Here is a 26567-nt window from a genome sequence, read left to right as displayed (position 1 = left end):
TTTTAGGATGACCTCGCTAGTCTTGTAACTAACACTCCTTTGTATGAACCCAAGTACTTTATTAGCCTTGTTTCGAGCAAATACACATTGTTTACTTGGCTTAAGGTTCCTAATTATCATTACTCCTAAATCTCTCTCGCAGTTGGATTTCTCAATGGCATCGTTGTTCATCTGGTAACTGGTTTCCCTGTTTACATCTCCTATGCTGAGTACTTTACATTTGTCCACGTCGAATTTCATCTGTCATTTTTCAAACCATTCGAAAAATTTGTTTAGATCTTCCTGTAGTTTTGCTGAGTCCTCGTCAGATTTAATAACACGTCGTATTTTGGTGTCATCAGCAAATTTACTTATGTTGCTGTCTATGCCGATATCTATGTCGTTTATGTATATAATAAATAATAATGGTCCAAGTACTGAGCCTTGGGAAACTCCATTAGTGACGTTGCTCCAATGGAGTTTAGTGCCGTTAATGCTCACTCGCTGTTTCCTGTCCTGTAACCACGCCCTAAGTCATTTAAGGATATTACCTTTGATGCCATGCACTTCTACCTTTCTAATTAGTCTTTCGTGGGGGACTCTGTCGAAGGCTTTGTTAAAGTCGAGATATACCACATCATAATTGTGCCCCTTGTCCACCGATTCGAAAACTGATGAAAAGAATGTTAATAGATTAGTTAGACAAGAACGCCCGCTTGTGAAGCCATGCTGGGGATCATTGATCAATAGGTGCTTCTCCAGGTGATTTTGAACAGAGTTTGAAATGATTGCTTCCAGTAATTTGCCTACTATTGATGTTAGACTGATTGGGCGGTAGTTAGAGGATAGTGATCTATCCCTCTTCTTGAAAATCGGTATTACATTCGCTATCCTCCAGGATTCTAGTACTACACCCGTTTTTAAGGACATGTTAAACAACTTTGCTAAGGGCATACTAAGCTCTTCCTTACATTCCTTTAATACTCTGGCAAATATCTCATCAGGACCAGGTGACTTATTAGGCTTTAGTTTGTCTATTTGCTTACTAACATCGTTACTAGTCACTACTATCTCGCTTAATTTGTTTTTTTCACTATCTCTGAATAGAATCGGTGCCTCGGGTATCATGTTCAAATTTTCGGTGGTGAAAACTGATGAAAAATATTTATTTAGATTATTGTCGGCTGGGTTGTATGCCACATGTGAGACATAACGGCGAGGAAGTGGATGAGCCGGCCGCTAGGGGAGACAACTTTGTCTAGATACACGAGATCTGTGGGAGAAGAAAGGGAGAAGGAGGGTTGTGGAGGCGATGAATGTTGTGCTTCTCTCACGGCAGGTACAGAGTCCTCAGATGCGCCTGCTGGGGTGTGTGGGTCTGGGTCAGGAGCAGAGGCTGCGTCAGGAAGAGGGTCCATGACAGCAGCAGGGTGCATGACAGCAGCAGCGTCCATGACAGCAGCAGGGTGCAGGACAGTAGCAAGGAGTACCTGAGGAAGAAAAGAGGTGTGTGTGGGGCCGCGTCAGTAGTAGGGGCCACGACAGCAGGAGGGTCCAGGACAGTAGCAGGGGGTACTGCTGGGCCGGGGGCGGCGTCTGAGGCAGGACGGGTGTGTTGGGGTCGGTAGGACGTGGTGCTTGGGGCAGGAAGAGGAGCGGCTGTCTGCTGAGAGTAGCAGAGCTAATCTAGGGTGTCTAACCTGCGGTGTAGAGACAGTAGTTGTAGAGCCGATGAAAGCTGCCTCTGTGTGGATAAGCCAGTCTTCCATGTTGCTTGAAGACCGGGAGAGTGATTAGTTTCTCCTCCATCCTGTGTGAGTGCGAATCTCCGGGGGTCACCATTTGTGGGGTATGGGATATTGGTTCATACTCAGGATGGGATGGAGAAAGGAAACACACAATGTGCTCTCTGTACACATATTGTATTGGATGTACAATGCAGCTTGGTGCTGGAAAGGCAGCATGGTTACAAGCGTTGAGTAGAGAGAGCTGGTTGGTGAGGGTGCTCAGAGGAGGACCAGCTTGTGGGTCGCCGGCGGGAGCGGGAGCCGCCAGGCAGGAGCGGAGGAGGAGGTGTTGCTTGCTGGTGGCTGTAGGTAGACAGAGGTAGGTCACCAAGAGGTGAGGTCTTATATAGCGGGGGCAGGCGTGGCTTATTAGTTGACCTCCGTAATGTATGGCGGCGCTGGTTGCTGACCTAGACCACGAGGCATACACTGGGAATTCGAGGGTCGGCTAGTCAGCGACAAACGGCGTTTGTAGGGGAGGAATCCACTACACAACGGCTCCTGAATGTACCTGAACCTGCTCCACTGTTGTTCAAGTCTGGTTTTGAAAGAGCTTACACTCGGTGCCGTCACAACACTTTCTGACAGATTGTTCCAAGTGTTCACAACTCTCACTCTGAAAAAGTTTGCCCTCATAGTTTTCTGGACCTGCGGCTTCTTCAATCATGAGCTGTGACCCCTTGTGGGGCGAGCGTCCGCCAGCTCCAAGTAAGGACACTTGAGTGAGTAGTGCCCCTTGAGATGCTAATACACCTCAATTTGGTCGCCCCTTGCCCGTTTTCAGTATTGTACTCGGGCGTTTTGTATAGTAATAATTATTTTCTATTAACCTCAGAATATCTCTTAATATCAAGTGCACATGCATCAAAATGCCCATGATATTGGTCAGATTAAAAAAAAGACCAGGGGGCCTACAGCGCCGCAGCAAAATCCGCAACTTTTTGGACGCCTCCAACACCCCATCCTTTTTACTTTTACTCTTTTTACCTATATCCTCTTCACCATTAATCGGCTCGTTAGTCGCTTGGGCGATCGGTCACGTCTTTGTCACGCACTGTTGGCAAGTACTATTCATGTACTACCTCTCTGTTACTTTTTACTTATACTTTTATCCTCTTCGCCACTCATCGGCTTGTTAGCCGCTTGGGCGATCGGTCACGTCTCTGATTACTTTTCCTTTTCCTTTATATTCTTCACCAAAAGATCGGCTCGCTAGCCGCCCGGGCGATCGGTCACATCTCTGTCACGCACTGTTGGCAAATACTGGGCATGCACCGGCTCCTGAATGTACCTGAACCCGCTCCAGTGTTGGTCAAGTCTTCTCTTGAAAGAGCTCACACTCGGTGCCGTCACAACACTCTCTGGTAGATTGTTCCAAGAGTTCACAACCCTCACTCCGAAAAAGTTTGCCCTCACGGTTTTCTGGACTTGCGGCTTCTTCAATCTTCAGCTGTGACCCCTGTGACACGGTTATTATGTACGTTACCCTCTACTTGGTTATATTCACCATAATTTTAGACAATGTGTTATTTTGTGACAATTACAGGGTAAATAACTTATGTACTGTACATGTATGACCAATTCAACGTGAACGATAATGGAGTTAAATTACGGAAATAATGACATATTATCGTGAATAAAATATAAACTAATTGATAATAATGCATCATGACGTCATTAATTATTCTTATTCTTAATTTTCATACATTATTTCAGAAGGGAATTTTATGACTTTGAATTTCCCGCTAGTGACGTCACACCAGCTGACATAAACAAGGGAGTGGACGGCGATGGCGTGCAGAGTAATGGCGTCGTCTACATAAACGGGTAAATTTCAATATTTCGTGTATTTTATGATAGTACAAATGCGGTGCGGTTCTTTTAATTGCACAAATGTATCCTCGTTCATATAAGGGTTAATGGAAGCCTTTAGTTTGAGGAGAATAATGGTTATGTATATGTTTTAATGAATGTTTACATGGTAGGCTGTTGGGATGTGATTAACTCTACGAGGAAGGACTTATCTTTATCTATAATATCTATCAATAACTATTGTTTCACAGGTTTATCTTCACTTTATCCATGTATTTTTATGGTTTAGTGTCGAATAAAGTAATTTTGGAGTCGTATGGATGTTTTTCCCTGTATGCAGGATAAATATGAGATAGCCTGAAGCAAGAAGCAGAACTGGATGTTATATGTAGTGTCAGATACACCCCATTTCGTCACCACTCCGGTTCGTCACCAATCCGGTTCGTCACCCAAACACATTTCGTCTCCAATATCAAATCCGTTTCGTCACCATTAACAGTCGCTGGTATTAGTGACCAATTCTAAGTTATTATTTTACACGAATAGAAATTACACATGTATACAGACGATTCGAGAATTATTGTGTTATTATTATACTTGAATATTAATTATTTAACAAAGAAAACGATTAAAACATTGGTAAATATTACCGGGCCTTATAGCCTGTTGCATGTTAACAAAAACAGTTATTGGTGACTACTACGTACTAGCAAATAGATAAATAGTATACATTTTAATTGCATTTTATATTTGTGATAAGACTGGTTGAAATTGTCACATGATTAACTGGCCAACCATGCCAAAGTGGATATGGGCGATCTTAACACTGGTAAGAAGCACACTAGCTGCTGAGCACTGTGTATGAGGGTAACTCATAGTAGGAAGATAAAGTAAAGTAAGAATTTATAGTTGTAGGATTGTAAAGTGAGGATGTTGATAGCTGGGAAGGAGCTATTGGGCCGGAAGATGTGGTCACTAATTAACACTAATCTGGGTGTGTCGAAAAGCAAATCATGACAAACAAGTCCGTCTCTGGAAGCTGTGGGATGAATATGAAGAAAAAATATCACCACTTCTAATTTCCTAAAAAATAGTCATTGTCTTCGGTAACTTTTTACTTTCGGACAGGAGTCCCTAGGGGTTGACCAATATGATTTTCCAGTGTATTTTGGTGTGTTTTAAACGAATCTGACCTTCATTTTTGGCGGAAATTGCTCGTTTTTGCCCCCCCCCCCCCTCCATCGATAATGGGGGAGAGCCTGAGAAATCAGGGTTTTGGGTGGAGAACACAAAAACGAGTCGTCTAACCTAACCCCTAGCCGGGGGCTCTGCCTCCGGACCCTCGGTAGGCTCGGCTTAAACTAACCTAACCAATCCTATCCTATTCATTTCCAACTAGTATAAATGGGGTTCAAAAGACTCAAAATAATGAGATCTAAATGTTTCAGTAGTTTTAAACTTTGGGGCGCACCATATCCGAAAGTACAATACCTTAGTTAGAAGTGGAAGGTCCAGGGATAGGTTCAGGGTCAACCTCTGGTTCTTGTTCTTTCTAAATTTACAAGGCAATTTAGATTGCGGGCACTCACCAGACGTAGGGAAAACACCGTGATTACGTAGGAATTGGACAGCTTGACCGTCTTTCTCGTAAAACTCGGCAATAAACTTAAAGTATTCGTAGGAGCATGAATCACACCCAACCTCTACCACGGCCATTGTCTCGCTGCGTCATTGAAATTGAAATCCTTCAAATCCGTATCTTGGCTCCTCCCTTTGAAAAGATTAAATTTTGATTGGTCGAAAAAAATTTGTGTGAAGATCGATACATCTTTGCTCACGACTAGAAGACGTCACGCATGCGTGATGTAAACATGCTCATAATTAGCTTGCTTTCATGACGATAACATCTCACATAGACGAAGACTGAAAAGTACATAAAATCAATTAAATTCAATTGTGTCGCTATTATCCATTTCTGCCTGGTATATGTGGGGTTCAAAATGCTCAGAATAGGGAGATCTAAATATTTCATAAGTTTATAACTTTGGGAAGCGGTATGTCCAAAAGTAAAATAATACCGTGTCTAATTCCAAGCTTGCATGAGTAATAACAATGTTTTTATTTATTTTTTTTATTTTAGTCTTTCACATATTGTTTAAGTGAGGTGATTGCAGGCGTATTAACAATGTTTTTATTTTTGTCTTGTTTTAGTCTTTAATACAGTAATTTTTTTGAGTGAGATGCTTGCATAAGTAATAACGTTTTTATTTTTTATTTTCGTCTTTAATAAATTGTCTTAGTGAAATTCTTGCATGATTCAATGTACTGTATTGTTATGCCGAGGCATAATTACGTAATACACTTGTGTAAACTTGGTGTTTTGATTATTTTATATCCCAAGCAGCAGTTATTTTCATATATATATTGATGTATTAATTTTGTAAGAATTTCCTGTAATGTATTGCCCTTCAAATGGTGATGAACGCGGTGACGAAATGGGTAAAGGCAGTGGTGGTGAAACAGGTGAAAACAGTGGTGACGAAACAGGTAAAAACAGTGGTGACGAAACAGGTGAAAACATTGGTGACGAAACAGGTGAAAACAGTGGTGACGAAACAGGTGAAAACAGTGGTGACGAAACAGGTGAAAACAGTGGTGACGAAACAGGTGAAAACAGTGGTGACGAAACAGGTGAAAACAGTGGTGACGAACAGGTGAAAAAGTGGTGACAGAAGGTAGTGTTGTGTAGATGATACTGTCGCCTGCTACTCTAACACACACACACATACATACATACATACATATACTGTAATGTAGTGTGGTCATACATGGATAAATTGGCTCATCATAATTATATAACTACACTGCAGGTAAACAAACAATGGTAACCCGGAGTATGATATAATGAAGAGGGGTGTGCCCATTTCGTCACCACTGTTTTTACCTGTTTCGTCACCACTGTTTTCACCTGTTTCGTCACCACTGTTTTCACCTGTTTCGTCACCACTGTTTTCACCTGTTTCGTCACCACTGTTTTCACCTGTTTCACCACTGCTTTTATCTGTTTCTTGTCACCACTGTTTTCACCTTGTTTCTGTCACCACTGTGCTGTTTTCTACCTGCTCTGCTCACCACTGTTTTCACCTTGTTCTGTCAGCCTCACTGTTTTCACCTGTTTCTGTCACCACTGTTTTCACCTTTGCTCGCTTTCACCACTGCTCTAATTTGCTTCACAACACTGTTTTCACCTTCCGTTTCTGTCACCACTGCTTTTATCTGTTTCGTCACCACTGTTTTCACCTCTGTTTCTGGCTCACCACTGCTTTTATCTGTTTCGTCACTACTGTTTTCAATTTCGTTTCTGTCACCACTGTTTTCACCTTGTTTCGTCACCACTGTTTTTCACCTGTTTCGTCACTCACTGTTTTCACCTGTTTCTGTCACCACTGCTTTCAATTCTTGCTTGTCACCACTGTTTTCACCTGTTTCGTCACCACTGTTTTCACCTGTTTCGTCACCACTGTTTTCACCTGTTTCGTCACCACTGTTTTCACCTGTTTCGTCACCACTGTTTTCACCTGTTTCGTCACCACTGTTTTCACCTGTTTCGTCACCACTGTTTTCACCTGTTTCGTCACCACTGTTTTCACCTGTTTCGTCACCACTGTTTTCACCTGTTTCGTCACCACTGTTTTCACCTGTTTCGTCATCACTGTTTTCACCTGTTTCGTCACCACTGTCACCACTACTTTCACCTGTTTTGTCACCACTGCTTTTACCTGTTTTGTCACCACTGCTTTCACCTGTTTCGTCACCACTGCTTTCACCTGTTTCGTCACCACTGCTTTTATCTTTTTTGTCACCGTGTTCACACAGTAATGTATAGCCAAAGTTATAAGTTGAAAAATAACCATAACTCCCGCCTCTGCCTGGTAAGGAGAGTGCTAGGGGGATGTGGTCGCCCTAGCTGATTCCCGGGGGCGCGTGATTTGGATTTTTGCCAGGACTCAAATTGATATAAGTGGGGGAAGCTTTCGTAACACGAAAAAGAGGTGGTAATTTAGGAAATTTGTTTAAGCAAATTTTCGTATCTCGAATGTACGTACAGTGAGGGATACCTGTACTGTACTGTACAGGTTTGTGTATACTGTACAATACTTTGTTTAATAGTTACCAGAAAAAGATTCCCTTTGTAGTCCAGTCAGAAAAAAAAGGGTCCTTTACATATTAAGGGAATTTTTCTTTATTATTACAGGCAGTCCACGGGTTACGTACCAGTTCTGTTTCTACGGACATTCTTAAGTCAAAACACAAAAAACATACCCTATCTGCATACTGTACTTAAAGAACAATGTTTAAAATCCACTATACTGTACAGTATAATAGCTTAATTTCTTTTATACAACTAAAATCACTTAATTTAAAAGAAGAAATAGAATGACAAAATACTGCAAATGAAAGTAAAAAATAATTTATCAGGTAAAAGGTAGTAGGCAGCTATCAAACAGTGATGTACATACTACTGCTTGGAAAGATATTGGAAACATAAAGTGTGGTCTAATGTGACTGGGTGGGCTAATTCCTGTTAAAAAAGGTAAATTTTGCTCACCATTTGGTGATTTATTTTTATTTTTATTTGTTTACAAAATGTTTATTGTCATTTATTTTTAACCTGTACAGAACTTTAATATGCTACAGGGGGTCCTAGTTAGAGGTGTCTTCATTTTAAGTGGTTTTGCACTTAAGTAAAAATACAGTAGTCCTCGCTTAACTTCGTGGTTCCGTTCCTGAAAACCGCAACGTTAACGGAATAAATTTTCCCCAAAGGAAATAGATAAAATACGGGAGTTACGTTCCGGAGCCTCCCTTTGCCCCATGAAATACATTACATATACAGAAATTCAATGACATTTTTGTAGAAAATAGTATATACTGCATATATAAAACTAAATCATTTTGTATTGTACTCACTGATGGGCGGAGGTGGTGGAGCGAGTGTGTGGTGGGTAATGGAGCGAAGGAGGAGGAGGGTGGCGAGTCACTGAGACCCGGCGGGTGGCTCCTCCTCCCGGTTTAAAACCTCCATTTTCATAGCAAGGCTAATGGTCTTGCATTGCTTCTTCACAACACTAGCATCAATAGCACTTGATGGGCACGAACGCTGTGAAAGCCTAACAAAGACTGATGACGCTTCAGGACGCTGTGACATTCCGCGATTGAGAGGTAGCGCACCGAGACTAGAAAGCGTAGCGCGGCAAGACGAGAGAGGGTGATGCGCCATAAAAAATAGTCCGTAACGACGTTATACTGAGTCGTCGCGACATTAACCGAATTATTGGTATCTAAAGAGTAGCGACGTTATAACAAAACAACGTTATCGGGGGCAACGTTAAACGAGGACTTACTGTAATTGTGGAACTACACGTAAAAAGTCCCCAAAGTTAAGTGAATTCTAAGGCTGAAATCCGTCTATCATTAGGAGCACAAGTGTTTGAGCGATTGAAATTCCCACCTGCCTCCCATTCTCTTAAAGTTCATCCTTCTCTCTGTTCTATGCATGCTCAGTACCTGTCGCCTGTGTCCACAAGCATTATTTTGATGTGCTCCAAGATCTCTAATTATCAACTTTGTTGTCTTTTGACATTGGTGGACTATATTTTTAGCCATTAGTTTCAGACTGAAGTAAGGTGGTATAGTGGCTAAAAAGAGACGTAGTAGCTATGGGATAGACATAAAATTAGAAGTTATAACTCATAAGAAAAGTGGTGAGCATGTCAATGAACCACTTTCACTGAAGTGAGTGAGTGGTTAGGTAGCTTGCGCTGCATCAACACACCGACCCCAAACGACTTTAAGTGCCTTAAATAATTTATAAAGTTTAATAATTTAATAAAATAAGGTGTAATCAAATGTTTAAAAAAAAATCTAAGGTATATATAAATGTTAAAAAACATACCAAATTAAACTTTATGAGTGTCACTTACAATGTAATGGTACCGATTAGACCCCATTCCAATTAATTTTTAGGGGAATTAATTTCTTTTTACTGTACAGTATAAGTTGTTTTACTATCAGTAGCTGTTTTCTGGCCCTTATTAACCACTTATTATGAGAACCCTCTGTATTACAGTACAGTGGTCCCTTGGTTAACGAGCACAATTCGTTCCAGAAGGTTGCTCGTTAACCGAAAAACTCGTGAACCGAAACCATTGTTTCAATGGGTTTTGGGTAATTGGTTCCAGCTCACCGAAAATTGCCTAAAATCAACAAAAAAGGTACACTTACTTTGAGGTGTGTATGTAGAAGGCTCCTGGATGAAGATGATGGGAATTACAATGGGGGTGGAGGAGAAGGGAGAAGAGAAGGCATTGGGGTGGAAGAGAAGTCACCCCATGGTGCCATTTCATCCATAAAATTTTTGTTCTCTTGGTGTAATTCAAGATTATTTTCTTTAAATCAACACTGCACTGCATTATATATTGTCAATATGTAAAATATATTTCAAAATGACCAATAATTTGCTTGGAAACACAGAAAAAAGCGTTTATGTTGAAAAGAGTCTGAAGCAAGATGTTACCTCCACTAAAAGGACTCAGAGACTGACGCCTGTATGGTGTATTGACAGGCTGTTTGGCGCGCAAAAAAATAGCTTCCTATACGTCAATTATGTTCAATAATTGTTAAAATGACTAAAAAATATTAATATTAAACTTTTACAATTATTGAATAGTACAAACTTCTTGATATTTACTAAAATAGTAAGGAATTTAAGCCCTAGAACAGATTACTGAATTGGCGGACTAATACTACAGCTGGTGGACCGCCAAATGCAAGCGAAAACATGTCGAGGGGCGCTCGTAAGAAACTCGTTAATCGAGGGATTGCTCGTTAACCGAAGTTAAGAATCTTATGGAAGGTAACTCGTTAACCGAAATCTCGTTAACCTAGGCGCTCGTTAACCGAGGGATCACTGTACTACAATTTGACACAGTTAGTACAATTCTGTAGTTTGTTCTGGTTCATGAATAATGAGAAGCTCAACTGTATGAAGCCAAGTGAAAAAGGTAGGTGAAGATGACTGAAAACTTCATTTATTTTAAACCTCTTTAACATGCCATGTAAATCTTACTCAGTAGCTCTCACTGGTTCATGCTAATGAAATCCTTTACTCTATGAGGTTTACTGAAAAGGGTAGGGTTACGGTGACCGAAAATGTGCCCTGGGAATATACAGTAGTGTCTGAATAACTCTCTTTGGTGCACATCTATGGCATAGATGTGTGACTTGCTGTGCTCAACTTAAAAAATATTACCCTGACAAAAAAATCCTCTGAATAAGATGTCTTACTTCTGTCAAGTTATATAACAAGCTGTATGAAAATATCATCTCTACTGATACACTATTAATTGAAGAGAGTCCATTTGAATTTTGTGTCATTTTGGCCGCCATTTTCCAAGGTTTGGGCCAAATGACGGGTTTAAAAATAAGACAAGCTCAAATTCATCATAAAGATCTCTATACTGTAATGTACTTAAATTATAACAAATTTGTTCCCTTAACTAAATGCACAGGACCCTATGTTCTGACTGGACTACATTTAGTGAACATCCCTTCAATTTATCCTATTTATTGTTATCTACAGTACAGTATATAAAAAAAATTCAGTTTATTATTTTGATGCTGATGTGATAATGTTTTATATTTTCTCTAGGATGGATGACCCAGATACAGATATGAAGCTAGAATTAGGGGGGGAGGTGGAAGGGATTATACGGTATCATGACCCACTTCTGGTGCCCACTCCGGTTCTTCTTGCCAGAAGAGAAGTACCCACTAGGTACCCACAGGCTACCATCAATCAACTACATCGTGTGACAGAGGAGACATTGGTGTATCGCCAGCACAACCAGTTGTCATGTCAGCTCCCGGGGGCACCCAAGTCTACATTCTTGATGGTTTTTAGTCCAGACGGGTGAGTTACTTTTGAGTTAGTACTATAGCTCATAACTTATTTTACTCCCACTCCATGTAAACTTTTTCCCACGTGGTGCAGTATACAGTAGTCAGAAGTACTTAAAGAGTATCACACACCTTACTACAGGTACAGTAGTCCTCATTTATACTGTACAGGTACTGTATTAAATTTCTGTGATGCATATTGCAGCCTGGTTATTGAACCCCTAAGATGTGATAACTCAACACAGTTATAAAATGGGATCTCAGAGTCAATTTACCTTATTTTTTGGGGAAGTAGATGGTAATTTTTTCTCCTCCACGAAAATCACTTTTTGTGGTACAGGTTTAATGGGAGACAAATATTGAACTGTACTGTATCTGCTTGTGAGTTCAACATGTAGCATTTTTACAGTTCACCATCACAAAGTTTGTTGAGAGAAAATTACACCAAAGGAGAGAGAAGAAAATTAATAATTTTGTTTCTTTATATATTTAATATACAGTGACCCCTCCATTAACGAACTCAGTCCGTTCCAGAAGGTCGTTTGTTAACTGAAACCATTGTTTCAATGGGTTTTTGGGTAATTGGTTCCAGCTCACGGAAAATTTCCTAATTTCAACAAAAATGGTAGAAAAGTTCACTTACTTTGAGGTGTGTATGTAGAAGGCTCCTGGATGATGATGGGATTTAGAATGGGGGTAGAGGAGAAGGAAGAAGAGAAGGCATTGGGGTGGAAGAGAAGTCACCCCATGGCACCATTTCACCCATAAAATTTTAGCTCTCTTGGTGTAATTCAAGATTATTTTCTTTAAATCAACACTGCACTGCATTATATATTGTCAATATGTAAAATATATTTCAAAATGACCAATAATTTGCTTGGAAACACAGAAAAAAGCGTTTAGTTGAAGAGAGTCTCAAGCAAGATGTTACCTCCAGTGAAAACAGAGAGAGACTAACTCCTGTTTGCTGTGTAAAGAGGCTGGATGCCGCGCATTAAACTAGTCGCTTTACCTTCAATTATGTTCAATAATTGTTAAAATGACTATTGAATAGTATAAACTTCTTGATATTTACTAAAATAGTAAGGAATTTAAGCCCTAGAACCGATTAATGTATTGGCGGACTGAAACTAAAGCTGGTTGCCCGGTCAGTGCAAGCAAAATCATGTTGAGGTCGGTTCGTAAGAACTTCGTTAACCGAATTTTTTTTCGTTAACCGAATTGAAGATCCTTATGGAAGGCAGTTCGTTAATCGAAATTACGTTAACCGAGGTGTTCGTTAAACGAGGGGTCACTGTACTGTAGTTTAAATTCCATATAACTGAATAAAGTGGACAGACCAATTCCACAAAAGAGGGGATTCCACTAAATCAGACACAGTTATACAGTAGTACCCCGATTTACACGGTCAATTGAACCCACAGGGTACCGCGGAAAGTGAATGTAAAGACCTGGGACTTAGGGATAGAAATCCCTTACCAGGCTAATCAGGATCTTAATAAAGGAAAGTCAAGGACCAAGGTTTTCCGAGGAATAACAAACAACCGTTTGAGATTGGCATCTCTTTACTATAAAAATATAACACAAAACTCTGACACCACTCAACAAACATCAAATAATTACGGGAGTCAAACAATTAAGGCAGTCAACAGATAATGGGGTCAAACAATTAATGGAAGCAAACAATTAAAGGAATCAAACAAATAATGGGAGTCAGCAATTAATGGTCAAACAATTAATGGAAGCAAACAATTAAAGGAATCAAACAAATAATGGGAGTCAGCAATTAATGGAATCAAACAATTATAGAATCAAACCATGAACAAATATTTCCTACGGCAGTGGCCCTGGGGGATGGTTCTGGAACACGGTGATGTACACTCAGGGTAAGGAAGCGTCCATCCAACTCCGCACTCGAGCGACCTCTTGAAATGGCAGGAGAACACCGGGGCACAGACGGAATGAGATGAACTGACGGTAGTGGTATGCGGTAGTGGTAGATGACCAGAGAGTTGACAGTTGATATGTGAAGGTCTGGGAACACAGCCCACGAGTCCGGGACCTATGATGAGATCACAGCCAGAATTTGACGGACAGCAGGGTAGCTAGATACTGACGGTATGGCGGCTGGGTTGAATCTGCCAGTGGCGCAGATAGTCGCTGCCGTTCTCACCTCCGTCCAACCACCCCAAGTGTCGTCTGCACCAGCAAACGAACGAGTTAGCAGCGGTAACCAGCCGGAGGATCGTTTCCGCTCTTACAGTGAACAACAGAACATATGGGATTAATTCCAATAGAGACTGGCCCTACCTCCAAACTCCACTTTTTCCGACACAATACCTATGTTGTAGTAAAAATAACATCTAAATTTTATGATGGTATGCTCACACAATTAATATTTAAGAGAAATACAGTCGCCAGGTTAATGTCCATTCAAATAATGGACTCAAATCCCCCCCCCCTCTTCCCAGCTCACTAGCTCCTACCTCTCTGAGAAATGTTTGGGTGAAAACACTAGATTTTAACGTTTAGTAATAAATAATACCTCAGACTAAAGTTAGGATAATATAATTGACATTTCTGGATTCCTTGCAGGTCAGGGAATATTTTGAATGTAAACTTCATATATTTTGCACAAAAGATAAAATATTTGCTTTGTGTAAACCAAATTATTACATTAGATCTAAAATTTGTATGTCTAATGCAAAATCCATGATGTTTATATTCAAAATGATCATCATATTGTAAGAATTCCAGCAATGTAAATTATATTCTGGCCGAGTAATTTGTATGAATTTTATGAGCTAAAACATATATCTTCAGTAAATAAACAAAAATATTTTTCAAGGACACTATCTGTCAATCAAAATACCCCCACCTTTCCTCCCTACCAGAGAAGTGATTGGGAGAAAATAGTATATTTACATTTTTAGTAATAAATAATAACCCAGACTAAAGTTAGGATAATATAATTGACATTTCTAGATTCCTTGCAGGTCAGGGAATATTTTGAATGTAAACATTATATATTTTGCACAAACGATAAAATATTTGCTTTGTGTAAACCAAATTATTACATTAGATCTAAAATTTGTATGTCTAATGCAAAATCCATGATGTTTATATTCAAAATGATCATCATATTGTAAGAATTCCAGCAATGTAAATTATATTCTGGCAGGGTAATTTGTATGAATTTTATGAGCTAAAAAAAAAAAAAAGTAGATGCTCCGCGGAAAGTGAAAGTCCGGTTCTGGCAAGGTACCGTGTAAATGAGAAATCGCGGAAAGTGAAACCGTGTAAACCGGGGTAATACTGTACCTCTGGCAGTGAAATGGATGTTCATGAAATTCACTTCATTTCCAGAAACTTCTTTATTAAAGTTAAATTTAAATGGGAATAGATTCTATTCCTTCATCAAGCCCTCCTGCAGTGTGTTGGAGGAAAATATCTGGTTATGAGAATAATATAATTTAGGGAATGTGGCTGCATAATTCTCCAATTATTGCGCATATATTTTTATATTCAAATGATATCCCCGTTAGGTGGAACTATTGGTGCAGAACTCTTCTGGGGTTGAGAGATTTCCGGGTAACCAGACAACTTTCCCAAACCCGGAAAAATTACTTATCCCAAGAACCATTTCCGGTTAATGGGAAAAGTTTCCAAGTGTCTAAGCTAGACATCTTGCACGGGTGGACACTAGCCCACATCCCCAAAGTAACTGCTTTGAATGCTATCCCTGGCTTTTCAGGGTCTCGGCAACGGAACCTATTTTTCCCCATAAGTTATGAATATCGATATACTCTATGATTGATCACCTTACGGTGGCTTTTCGAAGTCCCTAATCCCATCATGTAACAGTCAACACCTGTACTTGCTTCACAAACTTGTACATGAGTAAACCTCCCCAAATTGTGTTCTTACACACACATTTTTTCATACATCAATAAATTGTGTAAATTTGTAGGATTATTTTTTTTCCATATTTATAGTAATTTTTGAGATGTATACCTCAGCATTTATTTCTTTACCCACAGATCAAAAGTTGCATCAACTCATGGAGACCATAACATTTATGTGACAGAAGTAAAGACTGGACATTGTATATGCACCCTGGGAGGTCACCCCAGAACTCCCTGGTGTGTGGCCTTCCACCCTGCATCTAATGAGATAATTGCTTCTGGATGCCTTGGTGGTGAAGTCAGGGTGTGGGACCTGAAGGTTGGTGATGCATCATATTAGTGGAATTTACTATATCTAGAAACTTTATTTATAGCATTCTCCTGAAGGTTGGTGATGCATCATATTAGTGGAATTTACTATATCTAGAAACTTTATTTATAGCATTCTCTATCCTGTTAAGACAGTGAGCTCCTCCCTGAGGATACAAAGTGCTACCATCAAGTAACACTGGTATTGTAAAATAGATTTAAATCTGTAACTTATAAAGATTGTATCTGTAAAATTATTCTTATAATATCAGGGGCATCACATATCTGGCCTCTCTTGGGAACATGTTCCCAAGAGTTGTTTCTGGCCTCAGCCAGGACTGATGCAGTACTGAAGTGAGAGAACTGTGTAGTGTTGGGGAATATGTTCCTTGTGCTTTACTATTGCAGTAAGGTTAACTCCCCTTATTGGTTGCTTGGCACATTAGAACTAGTTTGAAAGTTTTTGTCACCCTCCTCCCTCCATCTAGCTAACTTCACACACAGGATTCTCTCGGGTTAGATGGTAGGCTGTAAATGGAGCATTGGACCTGAGATTTGAATAACTCATTCACTCTCGCTCCTTCCAAGTGGTAGCTTGGAAATCGGTGGGAATTGAAAAGTTAATGCTTATCATTGTATTTAACCAGGCCCTTAAATGATGGTTTTATTATGCCAGATTTATATATATATATATATATATATATATATATATATATATATATATATATATATATATATATATATATATATATATATATATATATATATATATTTTTTTTTTTCACATATCATAGTATCACACATCACAAGGGTGTTCAGGAACAGAACCTTTGTGATAAACTGGTACTACCTGTACAGTACATTTAAATTAAAGACAATTATTGTAGCTAAATCTATCATGTGGACTTTAATGTATGGAAGTGATTCAGGTGTTAAGTGGATGTGGACTTGCATTTCATTACAGTGTTTGCTTAAGCTCGGTTGTTGTTCACAGGGCGGCAGTGAAGTGTGGACGACAGAGAAGAACACGGTCATCGCCTCCTTAGCCTTTCACCCGACAGACCAAGTCCTTGTCATAGCAACATTCAATGAAATTTACTTCTGGGACTGGTACCAACCTGAGCCATTTGCTAAAATATGTACATCGGATGAAAAAGAAAAAGTGAGGTAAGATGTCTCGCCCTATTGTCAGTTATCTTCCATTTTCATGATAATTTTTTTTTTACTTTCTTGTTTACCAATATTTCTGACATGTCTTGTAAAAGATCATAATTTTTCACACACACACCCACACACACACACATATATACAGATACACACATACTGTACACTCATATATACAGACACACACATATACATACACACACATATATACGCACATATACACACACACATATATACACACACATATATACACACATATACACACATACACACACAAACATACACACATATACACACACATACACACACATACATATACACACACACACACACACATATATACATATACACACACACACACATATACATATACATATACAGTGGTCCCTAGGTTAACGAGCACAATCCGTTCCAGCAGGTTGCTCGTTAACCGAAAATCTCGTTAACCGAAACCATTGTTTCAATGGGTTTTGGGTAATTGGTTCCAGCTCACCGAAAATTGCCTAAATTCAACAAAAATGGTAGAAAAGTTCACTTACTTTGAGGTGTGTATGTAGAAGGCTCCTGGATGATGATGATGATGTGCATTTGAAGTGGGAGGTGGAGAAGGGAGAAGAGAAGGAAGTGGAGGTGGAGGAGAAGCATTTTACTGCTTCTTGGAAGGTGAGTCACCTTCCATGAAAATGTCAGGAACCTCTGGACTGACAGATTCTCCACCATGAACATCCTCTCTCCTTCTTGAAGTGGAAGGTTGAGGGATAGCATCTTGTTCCCTCTGCCTTTTACTGAAGAAAGTGTCAATTGTGGTCTGTGGGGCATCTGTCCTCCTCACCATTAACTTATGTTTAAAGAAGGAGACCACTGAGTCCTCAACATGACACAAAGTTAGTTCAGTTTTTTCCACTTCTGGGTGCTTTGAAGCCAGTTCCCTGAACTTCTCCCAGTAGTAAATCACATCTTTCAACTGTTTAGCTGACATATGGTCATCACTTTCAATTTCCTCCTCACCACTGTCAGCCTCTACCTGTAACATCTCATCCAGTTGCTTCAAGTCATCAGGAGTAAGTTCCTCCTCATGAGACATCACAAGCTCTTCCACATCCTCCTCCTCCACTTCAAGGCCCAATGACTGACCAATGGACACAACCTCCTGGTCCAACTGTTTCTTCCTCAAATCCCTCAAAATCATGGACTACTGATGGCCACAGTGCTTTCCATGAAGAATTGAGGGATCTAGTGGAGACTTCTTGCCATGATGACACAATCAATTTTACAGCCTCCAGGATGTTGAATTGTGTCTTCCAGAAATGTTTCAGTGTTAGTTCAGGATCATTGGAAGTTGCCTGATGACACCTCCTAAACATTTTCTTCATGTACAACTTCTTGAAGTTGCTGTTGCTGATCACATTCTGGTCCATTGGCTGTATGATTGATGTAGTGTTTGGAGGCAAAAACAACACTTTCACAAAGTCAAATTGATACTCCAAATTTCTGGCAAGGTCAGGGTCATGACCAGGAGCATTATCCATGAGGAGAAGAGCCTTTAAAGGGAGTTTATTGGTGGTTAGGTAGCTCTTGACAGAAGGGCAAAACACATCAACAGCCCATTCATTAAAGAGCTGTCTTGTCACCCATGCCTTATGGTTGGACTTCCAATAAACTCCAAGCTTTGTTCTTACCACTTTCTGTTGCTTGAACACCCTGGGGTTTTCAGAGTGGTAGACAAGCATAGGCTTCAGTCGGAAATCCCCTGAAGCATTGGCACCAAGCAATAGAGTGAGACGGTCTTTCATGGGTTTATGCCCAGGTAAAGAGGCTTCATCTTTGGTGATGAATGTTCTTTTGGGCATCTTTTTCCAGAACAGCCCAGTTTCGTCCACATTGAACACTTGCTGTGGAAGATAATTTTCTTCTTCCATCAGTTCTTTAAATTCATCTAAAAACTTTGCTGCCCCTTCCTTATCAGCACTAGCAGCTTCACCATGCCTAACAACACTTAAAATGTCACTTCTTTTCTTAAATTTTTCGAACCAGCCTTTGCTGGCCCGAAAATCTTCAAATTCTGTGCCTGAAGAACCAGGTTGATCTGCCTTTAAATGTTCATAAATCTCCCTGGCTCTTTCACAAATGAAATCACCAGAAACTGAATCACCTTTCATCTGTTTTTCCCTAATCCAGATGATAAGTAACCTCCCAGTTTCTACGATTAGGGATCTACTTTTAAACACTCTTGTAGATTTGTCTCTCACGTTCACTTCCTTAAATTTGTCTTTTTGTCCAAGAATTGTCGACACAGTTGATGCCGACATGCCATATTCTTTGCATAGCGCATTTGATTTAATACCTTGTTCGTGTTTTTTTATTATTTCCTGCTTTATTTGGATTGAAATCGCTTTTCTTGATCTCTTAGGCCCCATGCTGGATTCAAACAATGGCAACACGTATTTTTCAAAGTTAAACTAGCTGTAAATAAAGAATATTTTCTTTAAAATAACACTGCACTGCACTATATATTGTCAATATGTAAAATGATTTTCAAAATGACCAATAATTTGCTTGGAAACACAGAAAAAAAGCGTTTAGTTGAAGAGAGTTTCAAGCAAGATGTTACCTCCAGTGAAAACAGAGAGAGACTGACGCCTGTTTGCTGTGCTAAGAGGCTGGATGCCGCGCATTAAACTAGTCACTTTACCTTCAATTTTGCTCAATAATTGTTAAAATGACTAAAAAATTGAATATTAAACTTTTAAAATTATTGAATAGTATAAACTTCTTGATATATACTAAAATAGTAAGGAATTTAAGCCCTAGAACCGATTAATGTATAGGCGGACTGATACTAAAGCTGGTTGCCCTGTCAGTGCAAGCGAAAACATGTTGAGGTCGGTTCGTAAGAAGTTCGTTAAGCGAAATTTTTTTCGTTAACCGAATTGAAGATCCTTATGGAAGGCAGTTCGTTAATCGAAATTACATTAACCGAGGTGTTCGTTAAACGAGGGGTCACTGTACTGTAAAGTACATACAATAATTTTAATTTGAAAATGTACTGATTTTTTAGTTTAGATAGATTTATTGAGTTAAATTATAATACATTTTCACATTAGTTCAACATGTTTTGTTTAATAGTAAATGTACTAGAGGAAATATTATCAAAGAACATAACATAAGAGATATTTATCGAGTCAACTCATACAATTCATAATAATCTTACGGAACTCATAACCTAAGAAATCATCATACAATATGCAATAGTAATCTACAAGATGAAAGTGAGTAGCCTAATTTGCTTACAACAATGGGCAATGAGACTGCCAGATGCTTAGTGCAGTCGCTGCCAACCATCTCTTCCACCTCTCTGCATGCGTGGTGGTGGGAAATTTGAAAGTGAATTATCTTCCAAACATAGTTAAGGCATGTTTGATGCAGTTACATACAGTAGTATCGGTAGTGTACTTTACTGTATTTATATGCACAAAATATGTTTTTCCCATATATATATATATATATATATATATATATATATATATATATATATATATATATATATATATATATATATATATATATATATATATATATATATATATATATATACACACACGCACACACACACACAGTCGACCCTCGTTAATTCGGACCCCTTTAATCCGGATTTCGGATAATTCGGACGAAATCTGGACTAAGCGAGGGACTGTCCGTATCAAATTTCTGGTTCTGGGATTGTCCGATAGATGGCGCGCGCCAGACCGCCAGTCATTGTTGACTTAGCGCCATATTCAAGTATCAGTGTTGTGTTGCCCTGCAATTTTCGTTGATATTTCAGTGATTAGGCATCTTTCAGCCTTGTATTTTACATCATGTCTTCAAGGGGGAGTAATATGCCGAAGAGGAAGTATGTGACCCTTTCTATGAAGCAGAAACTGGAACTTGTAAGAAAGTTAGAGGCTGCTGCTTCGGTGGCTAGAGTTTGTGACGAGTATGGTGTTCAAAAGCAAACAGTTTTGGACATATGCAAGGCTAAGGACAAACTCACTGCATTTCCTTTTAAATATAATGCAATATTATGCAATATATATATATATATATATATATATATATATATATATATATATATATATATATATATATATATATATATATATATATATATATATATATATATATATATATATATATATATATATAAAGCAGCACTATATAAATAAACCATTATTGATACAAAGGTCTGACGACCCAAGGGAGAAAAAACAAAGATAAAACACCAATAGGAAAGATGAAGCGATCTGGTTGAGCCCAGATTCTTTCTACTCCTACTGTATTTCAGTTTCACCCCTTTTTCTTCCACCCCTAATAATCTTCTTTCACCTCGTAACTCATGACTCCGCCGCCTAGGAGTCAGTGAGCCACGGCTCTCTTATTTTGGTGTACTGAATGACTAGGAGTCAGTTTCTCGCCTCACAACTAAGAAACCTGCCTGTTGTTTGTCTGTACAGATACCGATTGTCGGGAAGTTACCGGAGACTGGCGGGACAGCCAGTGGTAATTCGAACTCTTGTGAGATATCTACAGCTCTGTACTCTCGTGCACAAAAGTCGTGTCCACTACCCATCCACAATAGGGTGACAATAGTGCATAGGGGTGAATTTCTAAAATTGATTAAATGGAATGGCCATTGGTCCAATACTGCGTACCCATGAAAAAAGAACACAGGCGAAATCCTGGGTCATTTGGACAATATTTAGAGGTAGCTCAAGTCAATTGAAGTTTTATCCTTTTGGCAAAAAATACGAATATTCATAATATGCCGGTTTATTTTAAAATTTACATATTGAGCAAGTTTATGTGTACACTGTACATATAAATGATTAATTCCTTTTTAAAATGAAACTGCAGTGAACACGCTTACATCAATGGGTGGGAGAGGTGTGGACAACCCATTCATTGTTTTCGCTTTTTGCTTGTAAGGTCCTGTTTTGATGTCCCTGGTTGTGACCGCCTCTGCTCTTCAACAACCTGCAGCAGATGTTGACGCTGGTCTTCACTCTTCGTGATCTTGCTGTTGAATACCTGTATCAAGGCAATCCCTCTCTCTCTGCAGTGTCGTTGATGACTCTGAGACCACCCACAACTGCGACGCCAGTTTTGAAGTCTTCATCATCAGACCATGTGTCAGGTTCCTTGGACAAAAAAGAAGTCTTCATTTTGAGACTTTCAAATAGAAAGTTTGATCCTCTAGAAGCAAAGTCTGAGAGCTGCTTTGTGGGAAGGGAAGATGTGGCAGGAAGAGCAGCACGTTTTGGTGAATCCTCGGTCGCCTTCCTCTCAACGATTGCCCGAACTATGTTTGTCTTCATTGTTGCATTAACTTGTGGATCGAAGAGTGTAAGACCCACCAAGCCTTCACTGAGGTACCACAGGTGACGACCGAAGACTGTGAGACATGTTCTTGATATTTTGACGTCGTGGTACTCTGACAGGTCTTGGAGGAGCCGCAAATCATTAGCAGGAGCGGAGGATGGAACGGAGGCCGTGAACCATGCACTGACATACACCTCTAGCACAAAGAATGTGAATCGTTTCAAGCCTAATGTCTCACGAGCAGTTAGTTTAAACTGATTAGCAAAAATCAGGATCTTCATGACATAAATGAGCTTAGCCATCCACCGTGCTCGGTGAAGTGCTCCGGGCCGCCGGAGATTAAACTTGGGTAGAGCTCCATCGAGACACCTGATTGCTAGCTCCAGTACCTCATGGTAATCATCACGTGGCTGCTGCTTCTTGCCCAGATGATGTTTCCAGCAACAGATGAGGTCATCTCGTTTCTCGTACAAACTTGGAGGGAGGTCTGAGAGAGGGCTGTAGTCATTTTAGAAAAAATGTTAGGAACAACTTTAGTTTGAATTTGCATTCTACATATACCTGCAAAGTATCATAGTAATCGGTTCATAAATAAAGAAATTACAAAAAATCAATAATAATTTCAGTAGTGTTAACTTCAAATGGCTTGAGCCACCTCTAAATATTGTCCAAATGACCCAGGATTTCGCCTGTGTTCTTTTTTCATGGGTACGCAGTATTGGACAAATGGCCATCTAAAAATAAAAACTTTCACTTTTTATTGTCACCCTAGTGTATATATATATATATATATAGTACCAGATATCACGGCCTATAAGACGAAATTTGAACATTAAAAAAATCTGCCCAAAGTTAGGGTGTCGTCTAAACCACCAAGTTTAAAATTCTTACCTCTTAAATATTGTGGTTTAGTGTGTCAAGAGTGGTGATGAAAACATCGTAAGCCACTCACAAGGTCTTACCACTAATTATTTTATACTGAAACTTACGTTTGGCAAGCTGGATTCAAATTAAGATTACCGGTATATTAAAATAATAAAAATGTATTATAAACCTGTCTAACATACCGTAAAAGAGATTTATACCCCTATAATAAACACAGCTATCATCACACACCCCTCCCCATTTGCCAGTGAGGAGCCGTGGAGGTGGTCAGTAATGCATACCGGTATCGGTATATTTACTCATAATAATATTTATCTCCTATAAATAATTGATTTAAATTTTATTTTTTTCCAAAGAATATTCAGTAAATGAGTGCATTAATTCTTGAAACTATCGACGGTTAATTACAGACGCTCAAGTGACGTCACTAGTGTTTACACTACACCAGCTGGTAATATTTGATGCCATTACTTGAAGTGAATTGGCCTTATTTTAAGTAACTAACTATAAATAAATACAAAAATTAAAAAAAAAGATCAAAACTGAGAAATAATATACTGTATGTATGTTGTGTTGTCAAAGTAAGAGGAACAATTGTGTAAGTACGTAATATTTTTTCACTCAAATCCTAATGAAACACTACTGGAGAACATTCCTTTGTCGCAAAACAGTTTATAAATTAAAGAAAATAATTACAGTGTGTTTAATATATTACAGTATATTATAAATAAATAAATAAAACAAATAATTCGGTAAATCTATTTAAAGTAAATGGAAAATAAGCAAACATGTTATTTACCAAGACCCTTCCGCCTGGCTCAGGGTGAGATGTAGGGGAGATAAAGAAGGCTATTTATAGCCCATCAGAAGTGACCAGTACCCTAATGCACCATAAATAATTCATTGAACATTCATTTTTTGTACATAGTATATTCAGTATATATATATATATATATATATATATATATATATATATATATATATATATATATATATATATATATATATATATATATATATATATATATATATATATATATATATATATATATATATATATATATATATATATATATATATATATTATATATATATATACATACACACATACATACAGTGGGGTATGCTATAACGAATCTAATTGGTTCTAGAACCTCGTTCGTTATAGCATTCGTTCGTTATAGGATTAATCTGTTCCAGGCCCCCAAATACAACCACTTAACACTGAAAAATATAATATAAAATTGTAAAAATTTTAAAAAAGTGCATAAATATGCATCTAAACCCCTGAAATAACCAATATCATTAATACTTGTAATAAAAAAACAATAAATTAGTAAAAAAAAAAAAATTAAATAATGTTCGTTGTAGGAGTTTGTTTGTTATAGCATTCTCAATTTTATTGGTAAAACCGTTAGATTATAGGAATATTAGTAGTAGGATCGTTAGATTTATAGCATACCCACTGTGATTGTTGTTGATATTGTGTATATATATATATATATATATATATATATATATATATATATATATATATATATATATATATATATATATATATATATATATATATATATATACACACACACAGTGGGGTATATATATATATATATATATATATATATATATATATATATATATATATATATATATATATATATATATATATATATATATATATATATATATATATATATATATATATATACACACACACACATACAGTCAACCCTCACTTTGCGGTTAATGTAAACCCGCAGGGGTCCAGCGGAAAGTGAGGAACTTATAAGTGATAACATAACATATGGGATACACAACTATGTTGTAGTAAAATTTTATCTTAACTTTATGATGGTATAAAAAAACAAGTAATATAAGAGGTTAAGGTTAGGAAAAGATAAAGGTTAACATAGGAAAAATAAAGGTTAGGTTACAGGAAAACTAAAAAGCCGATTGGAACACTTACGTTAGTAGAAGAGAGATGGAGTGGCGTCTTGAGGGATGGAGAGCTGGTTCGAGGCAGAGGGCAGGCTACTGGCCCTCAGGTGAATCACCATTACTAGGTGCATCACCATCACCCACAGTTGTCAGGGCTTCTGACAAATCCTCAAAGTCATCTTCACTATCACTGGCAGGCTTGGCTGTGGTGGGTTGGCCGAAAAATCTGTTATCTTTGCTGATGGCTGAATGTTGATGTTGTAGAGTGATACTACCTTGATGTAGGGCTCCATAGTCTGCAACAGCTGGAGTGGTGAATTTCATACCTGTTTGCGTCAGAGTCGTCGAGGAAAGGAGGAGCTTAGCTTTCTCGATACACGCTGCTTTGGATGTATACCACCTGCTTACTCTTCACTGGCGTCGTCATCATCATGTACCATCTACCGATAGTCATCGGGTTCGTATCACCTCCATGATGTAAGTAGATTTGGTGGTCTCGGAAAGCACGGAACGCCAACAGTCCTGCGCAGCTTCTCTGTAAGATCCGCTGCTACTCCAACAGTCTGAACCTCACCAGTCACAGATTGACTCCTCCTCTCACCTGGTATTCCATGCAATACATGTCTTTCCATGCGTGGCCAATTGTAGCAATAGACAGCTGATCCCATGACTCCACCAAAAGTCCACAGCTTTCTTGATGTTTAAATACTCTCCAGAATTGTTTGAACAGTATTTTTTGCTGTGCCAACTGTTGATCCTCATCTTCTTAAGCTCTTGCTATCGGTGGTGGTGTCACTCAGGTTCACGCAGATCTTCCCTGGGTATTTCGGTGTAGTCGTTCAGGAGTTTGAATTTTTTAGTAGAGAATGCAGCTTTACGTACAAGATTAACTCTTGGTCATGGGCTTGTAATGTATAGGCGTAGTGTTGGGAGGAAGGAAGACCCTCTCTTCGTTGAGGTGATGATCTAACAGTAAGGCGAGTGTCCTGGTGCGTTGTCCAGCAACAACCAAATCTGAATGGCACATTCTGTCGCTCCTGAGGCCTATTTACATCAGGGAACAAACAGTCATCAAACCCCAGGAGAGGGACAGTGTGAAGAACATCCGCCTTCGTCACGGTCAGCCAGTGGACATTTAGCTTGGTCATGTCCATGGTTTTGTAGTGATGCGACTTCGCGTGCTGTGGATCACCGATAACTGAGCTTACAGGTACCGGAGGCATTGAGTAAACAGAGGTGATGGTTCCTTCTGCATCTTCGGCCCGAAGATCTTGCTGGCATTCTTTACAACGAAGGACTTGGAGGTTGCTTTTTCCAGAAAAGACCAGATTCGTTCATATTAAAACACCTGGTGATGCTGTGCTGTCCTTCCTCCATAATCTCACGTAAAAGCAGAGGAATTCTAATGCATATACGGTCAGCACTTAGCTTCTTCACCACCAATGTTTATATTGGTGATCTTGTTCGGATC

At 38.8% G+C, this 26567-nt stretch overlaps 1 protein-coding gene across 1 annotated transcript in view; it reads left to right on the top strand.

Annotated features, from left to right (window-relative positions):
- Positions 1-3550: 3550 nt before the first annotated feature.
- LOC121875174 overlaps positions 3551-26567 on the top strand; it is a gene marked incomplete in the record, with an annotated part of 178084 nt that continues 155067 nt past the window's right edge. The window contains 4 exon segments of the mRNA XM_042379611.1: positions 3551-3593; positions 11290-11550; positions 15578-15761; positions 16746-16918. Of these exon segments, the coding sequence (XP_042235545.1) occupies positions 11291-11550; positions 15578-15761; positions 16746-16918 (617 nt within the window).

Source organism: Homarus americanus, unplaced genomic scaffold (assembly GCF_018991925.1).
Source record: "Homarus americanus isolate GMGI-L3 unplaced genomic scaffold, GMGI_Hamer_2.0 scaffold36970, whole genome shotgun sequence".
In the NCBI taxonomy this organism is placed as follows: Eukaryota; Metazoa; Arthropoda; class Malacostraca; order Decapoda; family Nephropidae; genus Homarus; species Homarus americanus.
This window is presented reverse-complemented; position numbering and strand designations above follow the sequence as displayed.